The 21467-nt window shown below is 32.0% G+C and overlaps 1 protein-coding gene across 5 annotated transcripts in view; it reads right to left on the reverse strand.

The window, feature by feature from the left end:
• Nucleotides 1-941: 941 nt before the first annotated feature.
• lqf (epsin homolog lqf) overlaps nucleotides 942-21467 on the reverse strand; it is an 83642-nt gene continuing 63116 nt past the window's right edge. For 3 of the 5 annotated variants that reach the window (XM_072537871.1, XM_072537854.1, XM_072537863.1), the window contains 4 exons: nucleotides 17430-17468; nucleotides 13926-14212; nucleotides 10240-10363; nucleotides 942-8431 (listed from right to left, as the gene is read on the reverse strand). In XM_072537871.1, coding sequence (XP_072393972.1) covers nucleotides 10271-10363; nucleotides 13926-14212; nucleotides 17430-17468 — 419 coding nt within the window. In that variant the 3' untranslated portion in view covers nucleotides 942-8431; nucleotides 10240-10270. The remainder of the gene's footprint in view (nucleotides 8432-10239; nucleotides 10364-13925; nucleotides 14213-17429; nucleotides 17469-21467) is intronic. The other 2 variants (XM_072537880.1, XM_072537890.1) reach the window with 2 other exon arrangements.

A 21467-nucleotide genomic window follows, 5' to 3' on the forward strand; every position in this document is an offset into this window, starting at 1 on the left:
AGTTGAAGAATTCGATATTTTTCTTCGTTCCGCATCACGTGGCCGAGGTACTCAAGCTTGCGTTGTTTAATTAAATTAAGCACTTCTTTTTCTTTTGTCATGCGCTGTAGGACCTCAACGTTGGTGACATGGTCCACATCTGTATCTGATAGCTGGACATTGTAATTCCCAGGTATTTTATCTCCATTACTTGTTCAATACTGATGCCATCAATTTTTATTTTACATCTGGTTGGTTCTTTGCTGACTACTATTGTTTTAGTTTTCTGAGATGAGATTGTCATATTAAACTATTTTGCTCTTATGTTAAATCTGTGGACCAGTCTTTGCAGACTAGCTTTATCTTGGGCTGTCAATATTTCGTCGTCTGCGTAACAAGTATTTTTATTTCTTTGTTTCCCATTCTGTAACCTTTCTTTGTTAACGCTTTTGACGATTTCGTCCATGATTAAATTGAAGAGCATGGGTTCAATGAATCCCCTTGTCTTATTCCGCTGCCTATTTCTATAGGTTCTGTAAGTTTTCTATCTATTCCGATTTCCATTTTGTTGTTTTGGTAGATGTTTTCGATAGTTTTTATAATATTTGGGGGAACTTCTCTATTATACAGAAGATGGAGTACACGGAGTCTTACTCTGTCAAACGCTTTCTTTAGGCCAATCAGATACAGATGTGCTGGTCTATTATACTCTAGTGATTTCTCAGTAATTTGCTTTATAACGAATATTGCATCTGTATATGATCTTCCACTACGAAAACCCTGTCGTTCATCTACTAAACTTTATACATCTGCAGTTTTCTGGCTGTTTTTTATCTCATTTTTTGAATAGTAGAATTAGTTGGCTCGTTCTTCATTCTTCCGGTATTTTACATTCTACATAACAAATCGAGATTGACGAGGATATGGTGTAGGATATTAGGATAAAAACACTATGCAACAACTGACTATTGAAAATTTTATTTCATTTTTTCAATGTAAGTGAAAATAGTTATCACTTTACAATTAGTTCCACTATATCATCATTTCGGTATCCCTTTTATAATACAAAAACCTTAATAGTCTAAAAAATTTAATACTATATACAAACCGTATTAGTAGATAAAAATCAATAAACTGCAAAATTTCAACTATACCAGTATCTGCATATTTCCTATGTACAAAACTAAAATAACAGTTAAAAACATTACAGTTCGGGCCTAAAAAACACAAAATAAACATGTTTTTGAATATATTTTTAAATTATTGAAGACGGACAAATGTAGAACAGGGATAAAGCTATGTATAGAAGAAAAAAGGGTAATATTTACGACCATTAGGTCTCAGATATAACAAAAATAAGAAAAAAATATACTGAGACTGAATAAAAACGAAGTTTACTCTAAATAGGTACAATTACAACAGGTAAAATAGGCAGTTTTGACGGATTGTTCACGGTTTTGCTGAATTGGTTGGTTCAATCACCCAGTCATGAAAAAATATTTTTTTACTCGGTATATTTCTTGGGATGCTACGTTAACGAAAAATTTTGTATTAAACGTTGATGAAATAAATTATAGATCATGAATCTAATGTTAACATCTACGAAAATATTTAAACATTCTTAAATACGGTAATTCTTGAATTTATTAGGCCCATTAGGTCAATTCAAACAGATCAAATGCATGTATTTTACACTATACATAAAAAATTGAAGTATGCGTTTATTTTAAAGACGTTTTAGATCATGAACATCAACGTATATTAACAAATTTGAACAAAAATATTTGAACAGAAAATACATGTTTTTGAAACCATAGAATCTTCCATATAAGTCACGTCAGGGAAAGCTGAAGTCATTGGCTAGTATAAAATCATTTAATATCATTGTTGGCAACTATCCTAGCAAAATCCGCTGGTGAGAGCATCGCTAAGGAAAAATCTGTGATGTATTCGTGAAAACAGATATCTGTTCTTCACCGTGAATCAATATGGTGCGAAAGCTTTGCTATATTATTTATGGGAATGACACTACATAAATAAGCAAATTAAAAACTGTATTAACTTTCCAGCTTTGAAAATATGCTAAAAATGACATACCTAAATTTTTTTAAGCATTTTCTTGGCAATTTTGACCAAAACTTTGGTTATTGGTTTCTCTTTTATCAATAACCCAGCTCTCCTTGACGCGCACTGCGAAAATAAATAACAAAATTCAAATTTCCGTCAGTACTTCAAATTTGAAATGCTGAGGCAATAAATATAGTCAATTTTCACTGAGTTGTCAAGTCAATGTAGCTTGTTTATTACCACAAAAACAAAAATGTTTTTAAACGTGATCTGTCAAATAATGGACGGCACCTGTCAAATATCAGGCGTCCTATGTCAAATTCTAGATGTCGTATGTCAAATTATTACAATATTAACACCGTAATTTTTTATAAGGAAGCTAGGCATATTTAATGTCTACTTATTTTTGAACTTAAACTTTTAAGGTAAAAAATTTTAATTTTTACAAATATCTATTGTTCTTAACAAAAATTGAAAGTACTATAAGTTAAAATGAAGCAAGTGCTAGTCTGACCGTAACATCCAATATTTTGGTGCCAAATATTAACGATATTGGCACCAAAATTTTCTTTTATACTGTCTGCGAATTAGGAATACTGTTTATTTCCCTTTCTAATGCTGAAGTCGCTGCCTTCCGCAGTTAATGCCAGAACCCAGAAAAATAGCGTCCCTAATAGAGGTATCTTCCCAGAATATAGAGAAGATTGTGACAGTATAGCTACGATGATCTGCCACATTTAGACTACTGTTCAACAGATGTTAGAAACTATTTTTTTTATTTCACAAGTACTTCGTACTTTACTATTTTTGTGCAATTTCTTCCCATAATTTTTCTGCTTTCGATATATAATCAAATTTCATTAATTTTATATTCCTGATAGATTTTTAACGTTTAATACTATATCTGAAACACCGTGATTGACAACTCAGCATAAAAATTACTATATACAGTACTTAAACTCTTCTGTCCAGAATAGCTCCTTTTAAGGAGTTGAAACAATTTGGCAACACTGAGAATACCGCACATAGTAGTAAAATCGAAAGACTAAATAGATTATTTACCCGTTTTGTGTAATATTTCAATAGGAAACTCAAAAGACACCAAATATCATTAAATTATAACAAGTCGGTCCTTATTTGGCCAAAAACCTGGCTGTTTTAACATCACATCCTTTACTTACACACACAATTTACAGCATTACAGTGTTGCCGAGATGTATAATAATAATGTATAAGTTCTGAGGAAATAGACTCCAACAGAAAAAAATATGTACTGTACATCATATATATCTATATGTTAAAAATAAAACATCTAAAGTTTTAGAATATTGCCAAGACTGTAAATACTGTAAATCAAATAATATCTGTGTACAACATAAACTTAAATGAAATAACAGCTAAAATAAATTATCTAGATATAATAAAAGTATAGCAAAATGGCTCTTTTGCTCTATCTTCAGTATTATTCTGGTTAATGTAGGGCTTTGCTATATAAATTTTCTTTCCTTTGTCCCATTCTTTGGAGAGAGGAAATTAAAGTTGTTTGAACATGAAGATTGTAAATCGTTTGTGGTTTGACTATACAATGGGTAATTTTGATAGTGGTGAGAAAAAATTAAGAATTATAAAAAATCAAAGACTAATCTTGTAAAATTGAATCTATGTATTTGTTTAATTGATTCTACAATAATTCTGCACTTTACTTGCAAACACCCCTTCAAGTTCTTCGGAATATATAATAAAACATTTCACTCTCTCCAAAAACTGGACATATTTTCTTATTCTAGGGCAGTTAGTTAGTTAACACGTAGATCAGATAACTATAATCTTCATACCATTCCCATTTATTTCCTACAAAAACATTCGTTCATTTATTGTACTTATTACTGACAAAAATACAATATTATAGCGGAGAATAAAGAAGTTATGATTTTGTTTGATAAGGTCCGTTAAAAAACATTCCCTCGTTTATAAAATCAAAAGACTACATGAATTATAGAATGAAAAACAAGTAAATATGATGAATTTGCCGACAAGAAAAATATTGTTATACCCTTTTTCTATGCAACTGTAAGATTATTCAAGTCATCGACTGACAACTGACGACTGAGGAGTATAACGAACATGGGATCACCAAGAAAATAAATCAAGCTATTTAAAATCCAAGTTTCGACACAGGACAGCGAATTCAGTTGATAGACACAGTTGAAGATGTTTGCAATTGTTACTTCATATTAGCACATGAACGGAGCTTCCAAGTCGTATGACATGAAGTATCGTAATGATTAGTAGACAACCAGCAGAGTTTGTTCTGCCACAATTCGTCAATATCTGCCTTTTAGGCGAGGGTAAATTTTACATATTATTTTAGACATATTTTTAAGAGTTTTCTTTGAAAAATTGTTTAATATAAATTTATTTACATTAGTACATTATAATACAAGATTTCAAGAGTCTTTTCCTGAAATTATGGTAAAAAATATTAAAAATTGAGCCAATGACAGCTAATTTTCCAAGAAACCAAAAAGATTACGTTAGTTTATGAGTTTCCCTAGGTCTCAACGGGATATTATTATTTGAATTTCTAAAATATTTTGGTACAATTTAACTAATTTAATGTAAAATTAATTATAACAACAAAATGGACAATATATTGACGATGTGACCTAGTAATTTATCTATAAAAGAAGTCTGCAAAATTTGAGAAGGGTCGGTTAAAGTGAACAACGAAAAAAATTATTTTGGAAAAAAAGAAGCATTTTTTTATATTTACGCCGAAACATCTATTCCAGGCCCATATAGCGACGTGCTTCCTGCTAAAATATCTAGAGCATCTTTTTGCTCCTGTCTTCGACGAACTCTGCTTTATTTTGTTGCATCTACAGCGTTTTTGACCGCTCTAGTTATTCGATTGTTATCTGCCGCGCGTGAATAATTATGAGAACTTGACCCTGTACTTATTCTAATTTCTTGCATAAAAGTACAGCAACATGGCCGTTAAATACAGATTTCTACAATTCTACTGCAATTTCTACAATATCTGAAGTTTCACTCACAATTTTCGGCGTAATTTTCCTAATTAATTGATTAAGACTTCCGTTATTATTTTAAGTAAAACCTCCAACACATTGAATAGTGCGTCTTTGCTTAATAATAATAAACAGGTTTCATAGCTTCTAAAACGTCTCTAGAAAGTGCAGTATAACTGTGTTTGAACGAATTTAGTTCGTTTTCAGCTACTGTTTTTTGCCATTCACATCATGAGCCTGCACCACTTGTTTTAGGGCATTTTTGGTGTTGCGGATTCTTGTCCGTCAAGCTGTACTGGTAATACGTAGACCAAATAGCATTTTTTCCACTGAATGATGGTTTCGTCGAATGGCAAGACCATAATACAGTTAATTTATCTATCATTTTTCCTGTTAGTTTCCTTTTACCACCCAAAGATTTTTTTCTCTGTCTTAGTGACTGAATCTACCACAGTATTTTTCCTAACTCTTGCAAACGCGTACCCATACGTTTTTGTCCATGTCCTACACATTATTTTTTATTAGTCACGAATTCTTCAACATAAAGCTTAGATTCAAGTGGACCCCTGTAGGTTTTGAAGTCGCCGTCGCCGATAAAATTACGATATTTTACACTATTTTGAAGAGAACGTTGAAACATAATTCTAATTGGATCTACTTCCATGTTTCCGGGCGGCCCAGCATGGTTTGCATGGCATTTTTCGCTGTTTACATGATTTTCATTTCACTCTTCAAATTCCGCAGAATTTAAATTATTTTCCCAAAATTTACAGTCCTGACAAAAGGCGCTTTTCACACAAATATCTAAAACTTTTCCTGTGTAATGACCGATCGAGGATACCACGCCATATAACGAAGAAAATTCTCGTTTTTTTTCCAAGTTCCGTCACCTGATATGGTCAACTCTGATGTGCCTTGTACATTATTCGCTTTACATGTTTCTATTTTCTCCTCTTTTATAGCCAAAGGCAAAATTCTAGTCGCATTTTTCATTTTCAACATTTTCTGCACATATGAACTGTAGGTTGTGTCTGTTACAAAATGACTTCCCAAATCCATAAGACCACAGAATTTATCACAGCCAGCTAATCCTAAATCCAAGGTTAGCATTACAAACGTAAATCGGTGGCGAAGTATCTGCAATACAAAGTCATTTGTCCACTCCATTTTAATTAAAAAAACACACTCACGAATAAAACGTGTGTACGCTCCTGAGGTCTTTGAAAACTAAATGAATGGTCGCAGTAACTGCCAATTATTTATACATTTCGTTTGAGCGCCTCTGCAAGTATTGACATGTACTTCGCAAGTGTAGGAATAATTTTTACCGTTTATGGCGCGTTGTGGCTCTTATGTTTAAATGCCTATAACTACATCAATTTTGCTCCGATCACAATGAAATTTTAACTGGATACTCTTGAAAAGTTATACTATCGAATAAAAAAATAAATAAAATGCAAAAAATACTCCCTCCCCTCAAGGTTAGCGTAGATGTAGCCACTACCATGTTACATGACACAATGTCTGAACAGATCTTACAGTCTAAATAAGGGACGAAACAAAATAATTAAGTGTAGATGACAAGAATTGATGTAAAATTTACAGAGTATTCCAAGATGTTTTGAAAAGCCTGTAACTGAGAAAGTAATGAATATATGTAACTAAAATTTGGAAAATCACAACTGGATCTACAATACTATGATTTGAGTTAGATCTAAATTCTATGACGTCATCATAAGCGCTGTGAGGTCCAAAATAAAACAAATTAAATGTATCAGGATCATTTTATGGTGCATTTATATTTTCTACAGAATCTTTTTCATTGTGATGACGTCACCGCGCCTATGGTGACGTCAAAACGCCTGTGATGACGTCAAATATGTAAGTATCATCAAATCTGAATATTATGGTCAAATTGACATTTCCCAATGTTTACTTTAAAATATTCACTATGTCTTCACTTACAGGCTGTGAAAAAACATCTTTAAACACCATATATCTATATAGAAACTGATTTAGTAGAAAGAAAAGGAGACAAAGGAAGAAAAACAAAAAGAACTATAAAAAAATAAGTATATAAACATGTTCTTCCGTTTCACCCTTTTTAGGCTCTTAATTCAATCTTCCATAACCCAATCTTCCAATAAATCTCCAATAATACCACAACCTGTAACTAAACAGAACAAAAACTTCTCACTACAACCAAGATACCGACTTTCTCTGCTTTAATTGAACATCCTGTATAAACGAAACCTTCAGTGATAACAATAAATAAAATATTTTCTCTCCTGTTTACATATTTTCAGTTCAGTGATACAAACGTGACGAAAACAAAATGTGTAGATGCACAAAATGTAAAGCAACTGTTTCGCTAATTTACTTTGAATAGTCTAATATTACCAGAAAGCTCAATAAATATGAATGGATGCATAATTATTTCGAGTTGTTATTATATAATTAATATGTATAAAGTCGGCTGATTGAAAGTTTTTTTTAATTGACAACTTTATTATTGAGGTTTCTGACTTAATATCATTCATCTGTCTTTTACAAACTTCAGTCTAATTTGATTCCTAACTCGGTGGTTTCATTATACAACGTTTGGTTCTATAACTTAGTATAAGTAAGTACTACATTTCTTTAACATAACAAATGACAGCTACTTGATATTTTACAATCATCTAAAATCCTACAGTCATTTTTTGACAATGATTTTGGCCATTTATCCGTTTGGCGGTTACAATTAGTTGAAAACCTAGGCCTAATACCCATCAAGCCTCTTAACAACTATCAGCCAGAAGTTGTGGATGTGAGTTAGGCTGTAGGCTGTAGTCCATAAGCGGCAAACTACGAATAAAAGTTTTGAACGATTTTAAAAGTTTTTAAGGGGTTAAGAAAGAATCATTCTTCTTTTTATCTGTCCATGTAAAAAATATAAAAGTAATAAGCGTCTTATTGCAGATATTTAAATGATATTCATTTATCAACCATCATTTGTAGATTTAAATCAGGCTGTCATCATTTTATATAAACCACCGAGTAAAGAATTGAGCACAGTAAGCAAGAAATCGCATTTTAACATAATTTATTGGATATGTTTATAATAAAAACTTGTTTTAGCGTGCCAACCAATATACAGGGTAAAATGAGCAACTTGTCGATTACAAAGAAAAAGAAACATACATAAATATAACATATTTTTTTAAGCAAAAGCAGTTTTTGTTATAAAAATATATAAAGATATTTCGAAACATTCAAATTGTATAAGAATTCTCCTGTAATAAAGATTTTAAAGCAACTAGCATGTATCGCACCAATAGGTTTGTTGAATGTGATAGTAATACCTGCCTCTATACCTGAAAATAAAATAAAGGTATATATATATATATATATATATATATATATATATATATATATATATATATATATATATATATATATATATATATATATATATATATATATATATATATATATATATATATATATATATATATATATATATATATATATATATATATATATATATATATAGTTATCTAGTCAATTATTCACCACTGAAATAAATCATATAAATAGGAATAACTGAAAAGTTTTTAAAACGAGCAATGGCCGACCGATGTGTCATATCTTTCTTATCAATTTGACCTACCAAAAACTAGTCAACAACAACAAAGAGGAATAGGCCCCGTGTCCCAACGCATCCAGTATAACGCGAACCACTAATTTACGGATAAGAAGCAATTGATTTTAAATTTTAAGATATAAAATATGTCTAGGTAACTGATATTAGTAGATTTACCTAGTACAAAAACCTACAGTAAAGTATGACCTACAAAAAATTTTTACAGTGGACAAAATCAAGTATCATGCAGTTGACTGATTTTTTTTTATTTTTAGAAAGTTTTTATTTTTTGGAATGTTAAAAGCGTATAAGGACTCTTCGCTTCAATTAATACAGTAGAAAGATGGATTTCGCAATTTAAATGTGGTCGTACAAGCCTTGAGGACGATCCACGTCAAGGACGGCCAAAAACAGCCACAGCATCAAAAATCGTAGAAAAATATAAGATATCGTGTTGGAAAATCTTCGAGTGATTGACAGAGATTTAGAAGAAGCCCTAGGCATCTCATTGGGCAGTGTAAGCAATATTTTGACTGAAGTATTGGGTTTCAGAAAGCTGTGTTCACAATGGGTACCGCATTCGCTAACAATGGAACAAAAACACATTTGAAAAAATAAATCAAGTCAACTCAGCAAAATTTAGAGCGTTTTCGAAAGGATAAAGTGGATTTTGTGCGTTAAGTAATCATTATGGATGAGGCTTGGGTCTATCACCATCACCCTGAATCAAAATAAGAGGCTAAAGAATGGTGTAAAGTTGGTTCTTCGGATCCGAAACAAGTTCGTGTGTTTGTTTGTGGATTACTTGCAAACTGGTAAAACAATAAATTTTGAATTTTATTGTAGCCTTTTCGACCAGCTGAAGGAAAAAATTCGTGAAAAAAGACCCGGTTTGTAGGAGAAAAAAATCCTTTTTCATATGAGCATTTTGATAATGGCTAAAATCCAATAATTAAAGTTCGAGTTGTTGGAACATCCTCGGTATTCGCCAGATTTGGTCCCTAGCGACTCCATCCCTTTCAATACCTAAAAAATGGAGGCGTAGAAAACGTTTCTTATCAAATGATGAGGTCATAACAGCTGTGGAAGCGTATTTTGCAGCCTTTCCAGATTCTCACTTCAGGAATGAAATACATAAATTCGAATCTCGTTGAAATAAGTGTATTGATCTTCAGGGAGATTATACTGAATAATAAAGTTGATTTCAAACCATAAAATTGTGTTTTTTCTTTGAACCGCAAAACTTATTGAACAGCCTATTATTTCAATAAAACTAGTATGCACATTGTATGCCATTTTTCACCCTGATTGTTTCACGAAGTTATATACGCCAAACCAACGGACGAACTTACAACCGTACCAAAGACCACTGTTCAGTTAAACAGATATTTCAATCTTGTACATCAAATCTGTTTACAAACATATTAATGAACAACGCAACAATTACATATCCAAGAAAAATCTCACTACAATGTTTGATTACCTAAATTGTACAATATGTAGGCGAAAAATCATTAGTAAGGTTATAGATATACTGACCAATGGATATTTTAAAGCCATCGACATAGTGTTAGGACAAAAACGGATTTGCAGGCTCGTTGCTCTTCGTCCATGGTGAATTTGTAGACGTACCGTTACTATTTACAACAGGAGTCCAAGGATCCTGAAATAAAAGATTATTTAAGAAATATATCAAGTTAATAGTTTTGTATATTTTTATTTTGCTTTTTTATCGTACTATTTTCTTTATATAGTTGTTGTCCACTGTTTCTGAAGCACAGATTACTTCGTTCATTGTTTTTACTAAGTCTTGTACTTTTTCGCCCCCTTTTTGCCGGTCATGTTTATTCAAGTTTTACATTGAGACAACATTCATGAAAGAAGGGAAAACGAGCTATATTTGTTAAAAAAATTGTAAAGTTGACTTCTGAGATATTCATCATCATTAGCCGTTTTGCGCCTACTGCTGAACATAGGCCTCCCGTAAATAATTCTATTCCATCCAATCTTGAGCACCCTGAATCCAGTTGTCTAACCACCTTGTGGGAGGACGCCCTCGATGGCTATAAGAATCCAGCTGTCCAGAGATATTACGCCAGTCGAAACACCCGCCAGCCCTTTTAAAGATAAGCGCGTGTAAGTACTCAGCACTAATTGCAAATTAGTGATTTTATTCGTCAATCGGAATCTTTAACTAGACTGGCCGAACATATGGCAATTAGTGCATTTAAAAATATTTCGCGATAAAGAATATGAAAAGAAAATAGGAAATTACAAGGACTAAAAGCCAAAACGCAACCATAGAATATTAAATTCTTTCAGTTTTGTACGAGATTTGTCAAAAAATATGAATTTTTGCTTAAGAGTAAAGTACCATTATTTTTGAAAATGTCAAAAATTGTTACTGAAGTTGATTAGGATTGTAAATTACAGTGATTTTTTTCCTCGAAACTTATCTCTACTGCTAGGATGTACTGACAATAACTATTTGACAGTGAACGTCAAAACGAGTTGGATTTTATAAAATACAGTATTATATAGAGAAGTTGTTAATATTTTAACAATATACATCCCAATAGAAATATTAATTATTCAATGTTAGGAAAATACTAAATAAATTCAAGAATAAGGGAAGTATCAACAATAGTTTTATTGTAAAAAGGCGAAAAGTTGTTCCCAATGAGGATACGCAGTAATAGGCAATGTATAATAATGATTATGATAGATGATCTCAATTTTACTCTTTCATCCAAGGAGAATTAGAACAATACCCTTTTTTTAAACAACAATTTTTGTTCAAATGGAACTATCTCATCAATATTCACATAAAATTATTACATAATCACATCAATGACTTGATGGACGGAGTATCCTTAAAAGCTCTTAACCTGTTTTCTTGTGACATTTTAATGTTAGTTATCTTAAATGAAAATTAACCAGTATTAAGTCATCCTAGGAACGTATCTAAGAAATATTCGCAATATAATTCTAAAGGCATCTACTTTAAAATGTTTAATACATGTCTGAGTCGTTAATATAAATGAGGCAGATAGAATTAAATTATTAAAGAATTTTTTGTATTACCAAATAAAAAAAAAAACAAAATAATTTGTTAAAAATTTAAAGGAATTAAAATTAGGTAAGAATTAAAAAAAAAATAAAATAAGGCGGTTATTATACCTGTTATTGTTTATTAGTTTTTGCGATTTGACCAAATTTGATAGGCGACTCATCCGGCCTCGATTTTGCGGGCAGATAACCATGTTTTGAGTTCTAAGGTTGGTGTAATATCCTGTATCAAGTATCAAGTAGTTCTGATTATGTGTTGTACGTTTTTATATTGTGTGATTATGGATTGTGTATTAATGTATAATTGCTGATAATGTGTCAATGACCTTCTATTAATCGATTACTGTTGCTATATTCGTGTTGCTGACATACTCTAGTATTGGCAAACAAAGCCTGCTAAGTTTTGTTGATGAGTTTGCTATACATATTCTTCAAGTAAGATTAGGACTGATTCTTTGATTTTTCTCTTTTTCGTGTCTGTTTCTTTAATTGCTATTGATCAATTTTTATTGCAATCAATTGTCTTAATCTCATATAAATATATTATTTAACTTAAACATGCCACAAGAAAACAGTTTCAGAAATTCTTTGTAAACAGTAAATATGCACAATTAAGGATGAATGTTCAAGCCGCAGTTAAAATGAGTGGCATTCAAATAAACTAACCTTTAACAATTCATTGAATAGATGGAAGCACGTACATCAATATTCTAATATTTTAATTTTCCCGAAATGTATTTCTCTGAACAACGACATTGTTGCCAGCGATGCCAAGTACTGGAACTTACGATTGGTACAGTTCGCTATCAATCGGCAGTATTCTTCAATTTAAGTTGATATTAGTTATTAGTAAAAGTTTCACAAATCCTAATTTTCGGATTCGATGATTGAATCATTTGATGTAATTTTTGTATAATGTTGTTTATTTACCTTTTAGGTTAAGTTGCTGTTTTGATTTTGAGTGTTGTTTTTTTAGTTTCATAAACATTATAATGACAAGTTTTTTCACATAATAAATGGTCCTGCAACTTCTTTAAGCATTGACAAAACAGATTGCAGGTATAAATTAAATGTTAGCTTTTCCTAATCTCCAAAGCTAACTGTTTGTATTCATCCCTTTTTTTTCTTTTCGATGCATCTTTTCTTTCAACGTGTTTGTGATGGGCTACGCGGTATAAAGCCTTTTCGTCATCTGGACTACCATCATAAGTGACACAAACTTTGCAAAGATGTTTCTTCGATTTGTGATTTGCGAATTTATATTGAAATTTCACAATTTATATTGAATATTAAAAATATTTTTCTGTAGGTTTAGTACCATTTTTCTTTTTTCGCTTTAACTTTACATTGTTATACAATTCATACATGGTTTTTATGTTTAATCTTAAGTCTAAATATCTAAAATCAGATTTTTTCCGACAATAATGTGACACAATCTATACAATAGTGAACACGTGCATTTTGTTCTTCTCAGAAATGATTAGTATTTTTGACAGTTTGCAGATTATAATTGAATAACTGTATAAATTAGCACACTGAAGCTACCGAATTTGACACATTCGACATTTTGTCTTGTACAAATATACCTTTAGTTATATTTATACAAAACAAAAGTATCAAATATTTCATTTTCGTCAGTTTGCAGTGATCTCATCATTATGAGATTCAGAGCAAAAGGGCGAATAAGCATATTCGATATTTTAATCTAAAACCCAATGGCAAAATGTTCATATTCGATAGTTTGAACAGAATATTTCCCTCGTTCCTTATCGACCTACAATGTCAATAGTTAGCCACAAGGTGTATAACGTCTAATGAGAGGACAAGGTATCGAATCTGAAAAACCTGAGTTTTCACATTTGATAGTTGGAAATGGTAGGGACGATATAACAGATCTATTTGAAGCCAAAAAAATAGCTCTGAGGTCTAAGGATGAATCTCAGTAAAAGAAATAATCCTAATACTTAGCAGATCTCTTTTTTTATATAGCCCTTCTGTAGAAAAAAACCATAGCGTAAGCTGCTATAAAATAATAATTGTCGAAAAAATGTATTGCATATCCGTATGTGAAAATTGTCGAAAAAATGTATTGCATATCCCTATGTGAAAGTTGTCACAACGGTATTTCATACCTTTAACATTATAGCTGTACTTACAGGTGTTACAGTGGTGGCAGCAAACACTCCGCCGTTGGTACCGCCGAAAGCTTGCTGTGTGGCAGTTCCTGAGAACTGTCCGAAGGCCGCAGTTGATCCGATGGTCTGCGTAGGAACGGGCGAAAAGCTCTGAGGTGGTGCTGACATACCAAAGGGTGCGAACGTTTGTTGCTTCATCTCGTTGATGGACGGTTTCGGGGGAGGCGTGTTAAAAACTTGTCTGGGTGGGTTGTTTATTGCTGGATCTGAGAAAGGATTCGCCACCAGGGTTGGATTGGCGGGTTTACCTAGACGATAACAAAAATATAGTACAGTACAGCCCAAGGGTCATTTCGTAGACAAAAAAAATAATTTTACCCTTGTATTATATAAAACAACGGTCGTTCGCAAAAATACCCCTACACTAATTATTAACAATCATTTTAAGAGTTTAAGAGATTTACAGCACATAAAAATGTATATGAACTATAAATATTTTGCCAAATTACGTAATTTACACTCCCAAATTAGTAATTTGGAAACTAGCACACAAGCCTATTAGATTCAGATATATAAATAAAATACATGATTGCAGTGACTGAAAACCGTTTTTTCAAAATGGAAATATTTTTGTTTTATATACATCTCCATGTAAAACTAAGACATAGAATGCTCAAATGTTATGTTTTCGTTTGAGCTGTTATAGAGTAGCATCTGATAGAACGGAGAACGAGCCAAAGTAGTATAACCCTAAAATATGTTTTTTTTTTTGGTCATATATTACGAGGACATATGAAAAATATACAAACAAAACAAATTCTATATTTATGATAAAAGAACCTGAAACATTCGATATACAAAAGTCACAAAATACAGTTAAACAATTTTAAAAAATTTTAAATTTTTTAAAGGGTATCAAAGATACTCTAGGAAAAAAACAACTAAGTAACTAAGAAAATAAAAATACTCTAGGGCCTAGGGGGATGTAAAGATATTCTTTAAACGGAAATAGTTTAAAACCAGTTAGTAGCATTAATTAGAGATATTCCAACGCAGGAGAGGTCAATCCAAAAAACATAAATCGATATGTGAATTCGGACAAGGATCTAGAAATGATGTTGAAGATGATCTGCTGGAAGTAGCAGTAGCACGAGATATGGCGGATGTTACTTCATTATTTCGAAGAGGAGAAACTCAAAAGATAATAATTAAGCAGACAAAATTATTCTCAAATAAATTATTTCATGACAAAAAAAGATATAGTTGATTGTAAGGACTGCACCTAAAATGAGACTCTAAACCACCAGCAGAAGTGACTTGTGCTGGACATTGCAAAAAGAATCGAAACTAAACCAGAATACCGGAGTGGATCACAAAAAATCAAATAGTGAATGTTAATAGGTAAGAAAGAAGTTATGTTTTGAGCAAATATAGAAGAACAAATGGAAATGAAGCACTAATAAAACTTGGAAAAATATGGCTGGTAATATTAGGGACACTGGAATTGAAAAACTTCAGTATACAAATTTGTGAATCAAAACACGTGCATAGTGATCATGCGAAGTCCAAGAAAAAAAACTGTAGAAAATAGAACTAACATAGATCTTCAAAATCATTAATAACACAAAATTATGTAAAAAGAGAGTAGAAGAGCAAGACCAAAGAAGGCTTGGTGGGAGGCGCTTACGCAGGGCATGTCTGCCAAGAAGATTGATTTTTGTATGGTACAAGGTACTGAGACAAAGATAATTAACGATAATAAAGATAGTCTCAAAGTGATTGTTAATAATAAGTTATTTAAAATATACATTTCTTCATTTGCACAAGAATTTTGATAAGTTACTCAGAGAATTTAATATTATCTTTTTTTTTTTTTCATTTAAATGTCTTCAATTCAATTGAAAGTTTTCCTCAATATTAAACCATTAGTGAGTTGACAGCTGACAATTTGTCTATAAGGTATACTAAACGTAAAACAAATATCGCTGCATGCCATATTTTACATTAAGTCGATTTTTAGACTCATTTTGATGACAGTTTATAATATTTTTGGAACTTGTGAACTAAATGTCGTAACAAAATAACATACTCAATTGATCCTCTGTTTGCTTTACCTAAAGTCAGTTTTATAGTATATTGTATCTTTAAACGATTTATTTTTAAATTTTAGCCGGTTATTACATGCAGTAGTAACTTTTAAAATTTAGTTTGTAGAATCTCGCAACATTTAACATAGTACAAATAAATCAGTGTAAATAATGCGAACTATTCAATCTAGCTCTGGAAAAAGTAATACGTACGTCACAAATCACAACTACCGGTTCAATATATAACAAATCTGTGCAAATCCTAGCATATGCTGATGATATCAGTATTGTTGGGAGAACGGAAAACGCAGCACGAGAGGCGTACGAAGCACTAAAGGAAGCGGCCACAAAAATGGGTTTAATAATAAACACCAATAAAACGAAATACATGAAAATGGGTACGCAACCACAAATACTACGGAAATACCAGGTTCAGAAACCTGGACTTTAACAAAAAGCAATGAAAACATGTTAGGATGTTTCGAAAGAAAAATACTAAGGCGAATCTATGGAGCGGTAAATGAAAATGGTGTCTGGAGAAGACGATACAACTTCGAACTCTATAGAATATACGAGGAACCAGATATCGTAAAACACATTAAGATAGGACGCCTGAGGTGGGTAGGTCATGTAATGCGGATGGATCAAACCGAGCCAGCTAGAAAAACGCTCCTTGATAGACCTATTGGTCAAAGAAGAAGAGAAAGACCCAGAACAAGATTCCTAGATAACATAGATCAAGATATGAGAAATATGGAAATACGTGCTTAGCGGAGGAAGGCGATGGATAAGGAAGACTGGAAAAAAATTCTTGGGGAGGCTAGGACCCACACATGGTTGTAAAGCCAAAATGATGATGAAATAATGCGAACCGTTAGTTTAATTCTTGTTACAATGCCCAGAAGTTCGGTGTTTTATCAAAGTCTGGTAGAATTTTAACACGTGTTTATCTACTGGCAATGGTAATAAGAAAATAAGGCGTTTAAAGATGAACAATATACTTTAAGACATACTTTACTGCATGCCGTTTAGTTCTACAATTTGTGAAACGAAATGGTGGCAACTATTCATTGCAAGCCTGTGAAAAACTATGGATCCATGTAATAAATCTTTATAATATTACAAACTGGCAAAGGTGTGGCAAACAGTATGTTATATCGGAACAATTTCTCTCTCAAATTGAGTTCGCAATGATCATCATGAAACTCTGGAAATCTTTACAGCAAGTTTATTGCACATTTCACACTAAAGCAACTAAAAAAATCTTCTTCGGCATAAACGCCAAACGATATTATATCTTTTACTTTGGCATTAATGAAAAATTGTACATTTTTCCCCTCTAGCATAAAGACACATAGTACATAAAACGGTTAAACACTTTAAAAAATCAACAAAATTTGTTAAATTCAACAGGTGAAAAAGAAAAATGTCTATTTACTGTAACTTTTTACCGGCAACCAGTTCTCTTCGGTAGATTCTATAAAAAGTATATTTATTGTTAAATTTGTTTAAACTAAAACATTTTTAAATTCTTAAAAATGCATAAATACACTGTGATACACCATATTGTATGATATGGAATTAATTTATTCTTTTTCTAAACCAACTATCTAGTATAATCTGTTTTTATGTATGAGAAAGTACTAATAATGAATAAAAAATAATAATAATCGTAATGCAGTGTTTATAGCAAATATTTAAATGTCAATGGTATGTCTGGTATATATTTGTAGACAGACTTTTTATATACACTAATGAAACGAAGTTACTGGCCAATATGAGACATGTAAGCTTGTAATCTATCAATAATTTCTTTTGAAAAATATGGTAGACTCAAAAAATACTACGGTTCAGGAACTCCCCTTTTATTTACACATCTTAGTCCCCTTTTATTTACACATCTTAAATCACACCAACCACATCGAGTTATTTGTGGGATTACAACACAATAATTAAAGATGTATTACATTAAATCTTCTTCTTACTATCTCCTTTCGAAGGTTGGCGATTCAAATGGCAATTGTAGCTTTGGAAACTGCTGCATATGAAAGATTTCTGTGGATCAGCGATCAAACCATCTCCTCAGGTCTTCCAGCCACGAGTTCTGGCGTCTTAAAACTGATCTTTTGCTCTGTCCAATATGATTTCGAGTAATTCATATCTTTTAACTCTCAACACATGACCCAAGTAGTGTATTTTTCTCTCTTTAATTATGCTGAGTAACTCTTTTTGTGTCCATGGAATTCTCAGCATCCGTCTGTATATATACATTTCAAGGGCATCTATTCTTTTTTCCGTTTCAGAGTCCATTGTCCAACTTTCACAGCCATACAGCAAAACAGAGAAAACGTAACATCTGATCATTCGAATTCTGAGCTCTAGACTAAGGTCTGATCTTTTTTTCCTCGCTTTTTCGATTCTTGACAGGATTTCTTTTTTTGGGTTACACTGACTGTTGATTCTTCTTCTTAACGTGCCCCATCCCTAAGAACATTGGCGATCATCATGATCCATTTGACTCTATCTACAGCCGTTCTGAAAAGTTCTATTGACGTTTTCCCACTCCATTGTCTCAGATTCTTCAGCCAGGACGTGCGTCTTCTCCCCGGTCCTCTTTTGCCTTCCACCTTCCCTTGTATGACCAGCCGCATCAATTCGTATTACTCGTTTCTTAGTATGTGACCAAAGTAGCTCATATTTCTTTTCTTTATAGTGTTGAGTATTTCTTTATCTTTTTTCATTCTTCGTAGCGTTTTTGCATTTGTTATGTGTTGTGTCCAAGATATTTTTCATATTCTGCGATAACACCACATTTCAATTAATTTATATTTAAATGGGAATAAGCCACAATTAAAGGTTAAAATACGTTTATTGACGTTTCAATTTCCACTTCGGAAATCGTTCTCAAAATACAAACATTAGTAAATTAAACAAATTTTGTTTTTTGTTACTTAGTTAAAAATTCTTCTAATAATTTAATTTTATCTGACTCATCTATATTGACAATTCAGACATACCTTATACATTTTAAAGTAGACGACTTTAAAATGATATTGCCAATATTGTTGAGTTGCGTTCCTGGGACGACTTTACATGATGACAGTAAAATTCTCCTGTTAGTGATTCCATAGTAAATTATGAGGGAAAAACCAGGAAAAAAACTTCATAATACTATCCCGACATGGTAAGTATTTGATCGTGCATTTAGTTTACCTTCAATAAACACCAAATTCCGATTTTATATGTTTGTTATTTAAAAAACATAAATGATGTATTCTCTATATGTTACCGACTTACCAATACTGGTATTTTTCTTTTAATAACTTCCTCTTTCAATATGGGTAACCAGATCCTACTATATTCTGCCGAGGAATTCGCGACACAATTGGTCTCATTTAGCATAATTAGAGCCGCTTCTTTGATTTTTCTCTTTTTACCATCCGTTTCTTTTAGGACTATATTTGAATCATTCCATTGAACCCTATGTTCATTATCCCATGCGTGTTTACAGATTTGAGATCTATCAAATTCTCTATTTTTAATATAGGATTGATGTTCACTTATTCTAACATTTAATGGTCTTGATGTTTCACCTAAATAAAACTGATCGCATTCACAAGGTATTTTATAAATGCAATTCTTTGTCCTTTCTTGTTCATTGTTAGGTTTGGTTTTGGACAAAATAGATCTCAACGTGTTTGTTGTTTTGAATGTTGTTGAAATGTTGAATTTATTTCCTATCCTTTTAAGCTTTTCCGATAATCCTTTTATGTATGGTATTGTTATTTTCCTCGTATTATTCCTTGCATATGCTGTAGGATCTCGTTCTAAGTTGTTTTGTTCTATTCGATCGATTGTTGAAAATTCCTTATTTATAAACGATAAAGGATAATCATTTTTTAATAAAACAGTTGTTAATAAATGTTTTTCCTCCAAGAACGAATTTTCGTTAGAACAAGTAATTTTGGCTCTATCGTATAAGGATTTAATTTTTTTTTCCCTCATAATTTACTATGGAATCACTAACAGGAGAATTTTACTGTCATCATGGCATGTATTTGTCTTTTTAAAGACGAATTACATGCTATGATTTTTTCTGACGGATTTTCTCAAGTTAAAGTTGATTTCATGTAATCGAATAAACTATCTTATAAGTAAAGTCGTCCCAGGAACGCAACTCAACAATATTGGCAATATCATTTTAAAGTCGTCTACTTTAAAATGTATAAGGTATGTCTGAATTGTCAATATAGATGAGTCAGATAAAATTAAATTATTAGAAGAATTTTTCACTAAGTAACAAAAAACAAAATTTGTTTAATTTACTAATGTTTGTATTTTGAGAACGATTTCCGAAGTGGAAATTGAAACGTCAATAAACGTATTTTAACCTTTAATTGTTGCTTATTCCCATTTAAATATAAATTAATTTAAAATGCCACAAGAAAATAGCTTCAGAACAATACCACATTTCAAAGTTAATGAGTTTTTTCTCTGTCGCCTCTGCAATTGTCCAGGACTCAACTCCATACAACAGGACAGAGAACACGTAACATCTCAATATTCTAGTTCTAATTTGGATGTTGAGTTTTCCATTGCATAATATTGCTTTCAACTTATTAAAAGCACTTCTAGCTATCTCAATACGCCGTTTTATTTCCATACTTCTATCCCATTCTTCATTTAGTTCGCAACCTAAGTACTCATATCTGTGCATCCTGCCTAAAAGTTTTCCTTTAGCATAAACACTGTCTTCCTCAATCTTGTTCTTGCTTACCACCGTGATTTTTGTTTTATTTGTTTTCAGTGCTATTCCATACCTTTCGCAGTATTGGGTAACGCGATCACCCAAGATCTGTAGTCCTTCTCTGCTGTCCGCAAGGAGTATTGTGTCATCTGCGTATCTAAAATTATTCATAAATACTCCGTTAATAAATATTAGTTGTTGAAGTCACCTAAAATTTAATATACTTCTTCTTTTTTAGTTTCATTGAATGTTTTGTGTAAGTCATTGTCAAAGCTGTTTACTTCTTCCTCTGTGCTATCAGATGTTGGTGCATATACTACAATGATGTTTATGTTGCACGGTATATCGTTTAATTTCAATAGTACCATTCGTTCTGCCCATCCGTTATTGGTATGAAACCTTTGACTGATCTTCCGATTTCTTTGCTGATGACTATTGCTACTCCATTGCGGTTTTGTGTGTTATCTCCGGAATAGATGTAGATGACTGTTGATTGTTGCCCCCAAATATTTTATGGAAGTTACCTGTTCTATTATTTGTCCCTTGTCATATTGTGTTCTATTAAATAATACAGATCAAATAATAGTGGTGATAAGACGCAACCTTGTCGCACTCCTCACCGGACTCGTGTATCTTCGGATGTTGTGTGCTCTATTTCAATTGTTGCCGTTTGGTGCCACTCATCTGAAACTCACACTTCTTGTAAAGTCGTGTATGAATGATTCTGAG

This window comes from Diabrotica undecimpunctata, chromosome 1 (assembly GCF_040954645.1).
Source record: "Diabrotica undecimpunctata isolate CICGRU chromosome 1, icDiaUnde3, whole genome shotgun sequence".
NCBI lineage: Eukaryota > Metazoa > Arthropoda > Insecta > Coleoptera > Chrysomelidae > Diabrotica > Diabrotica undecimpunctata.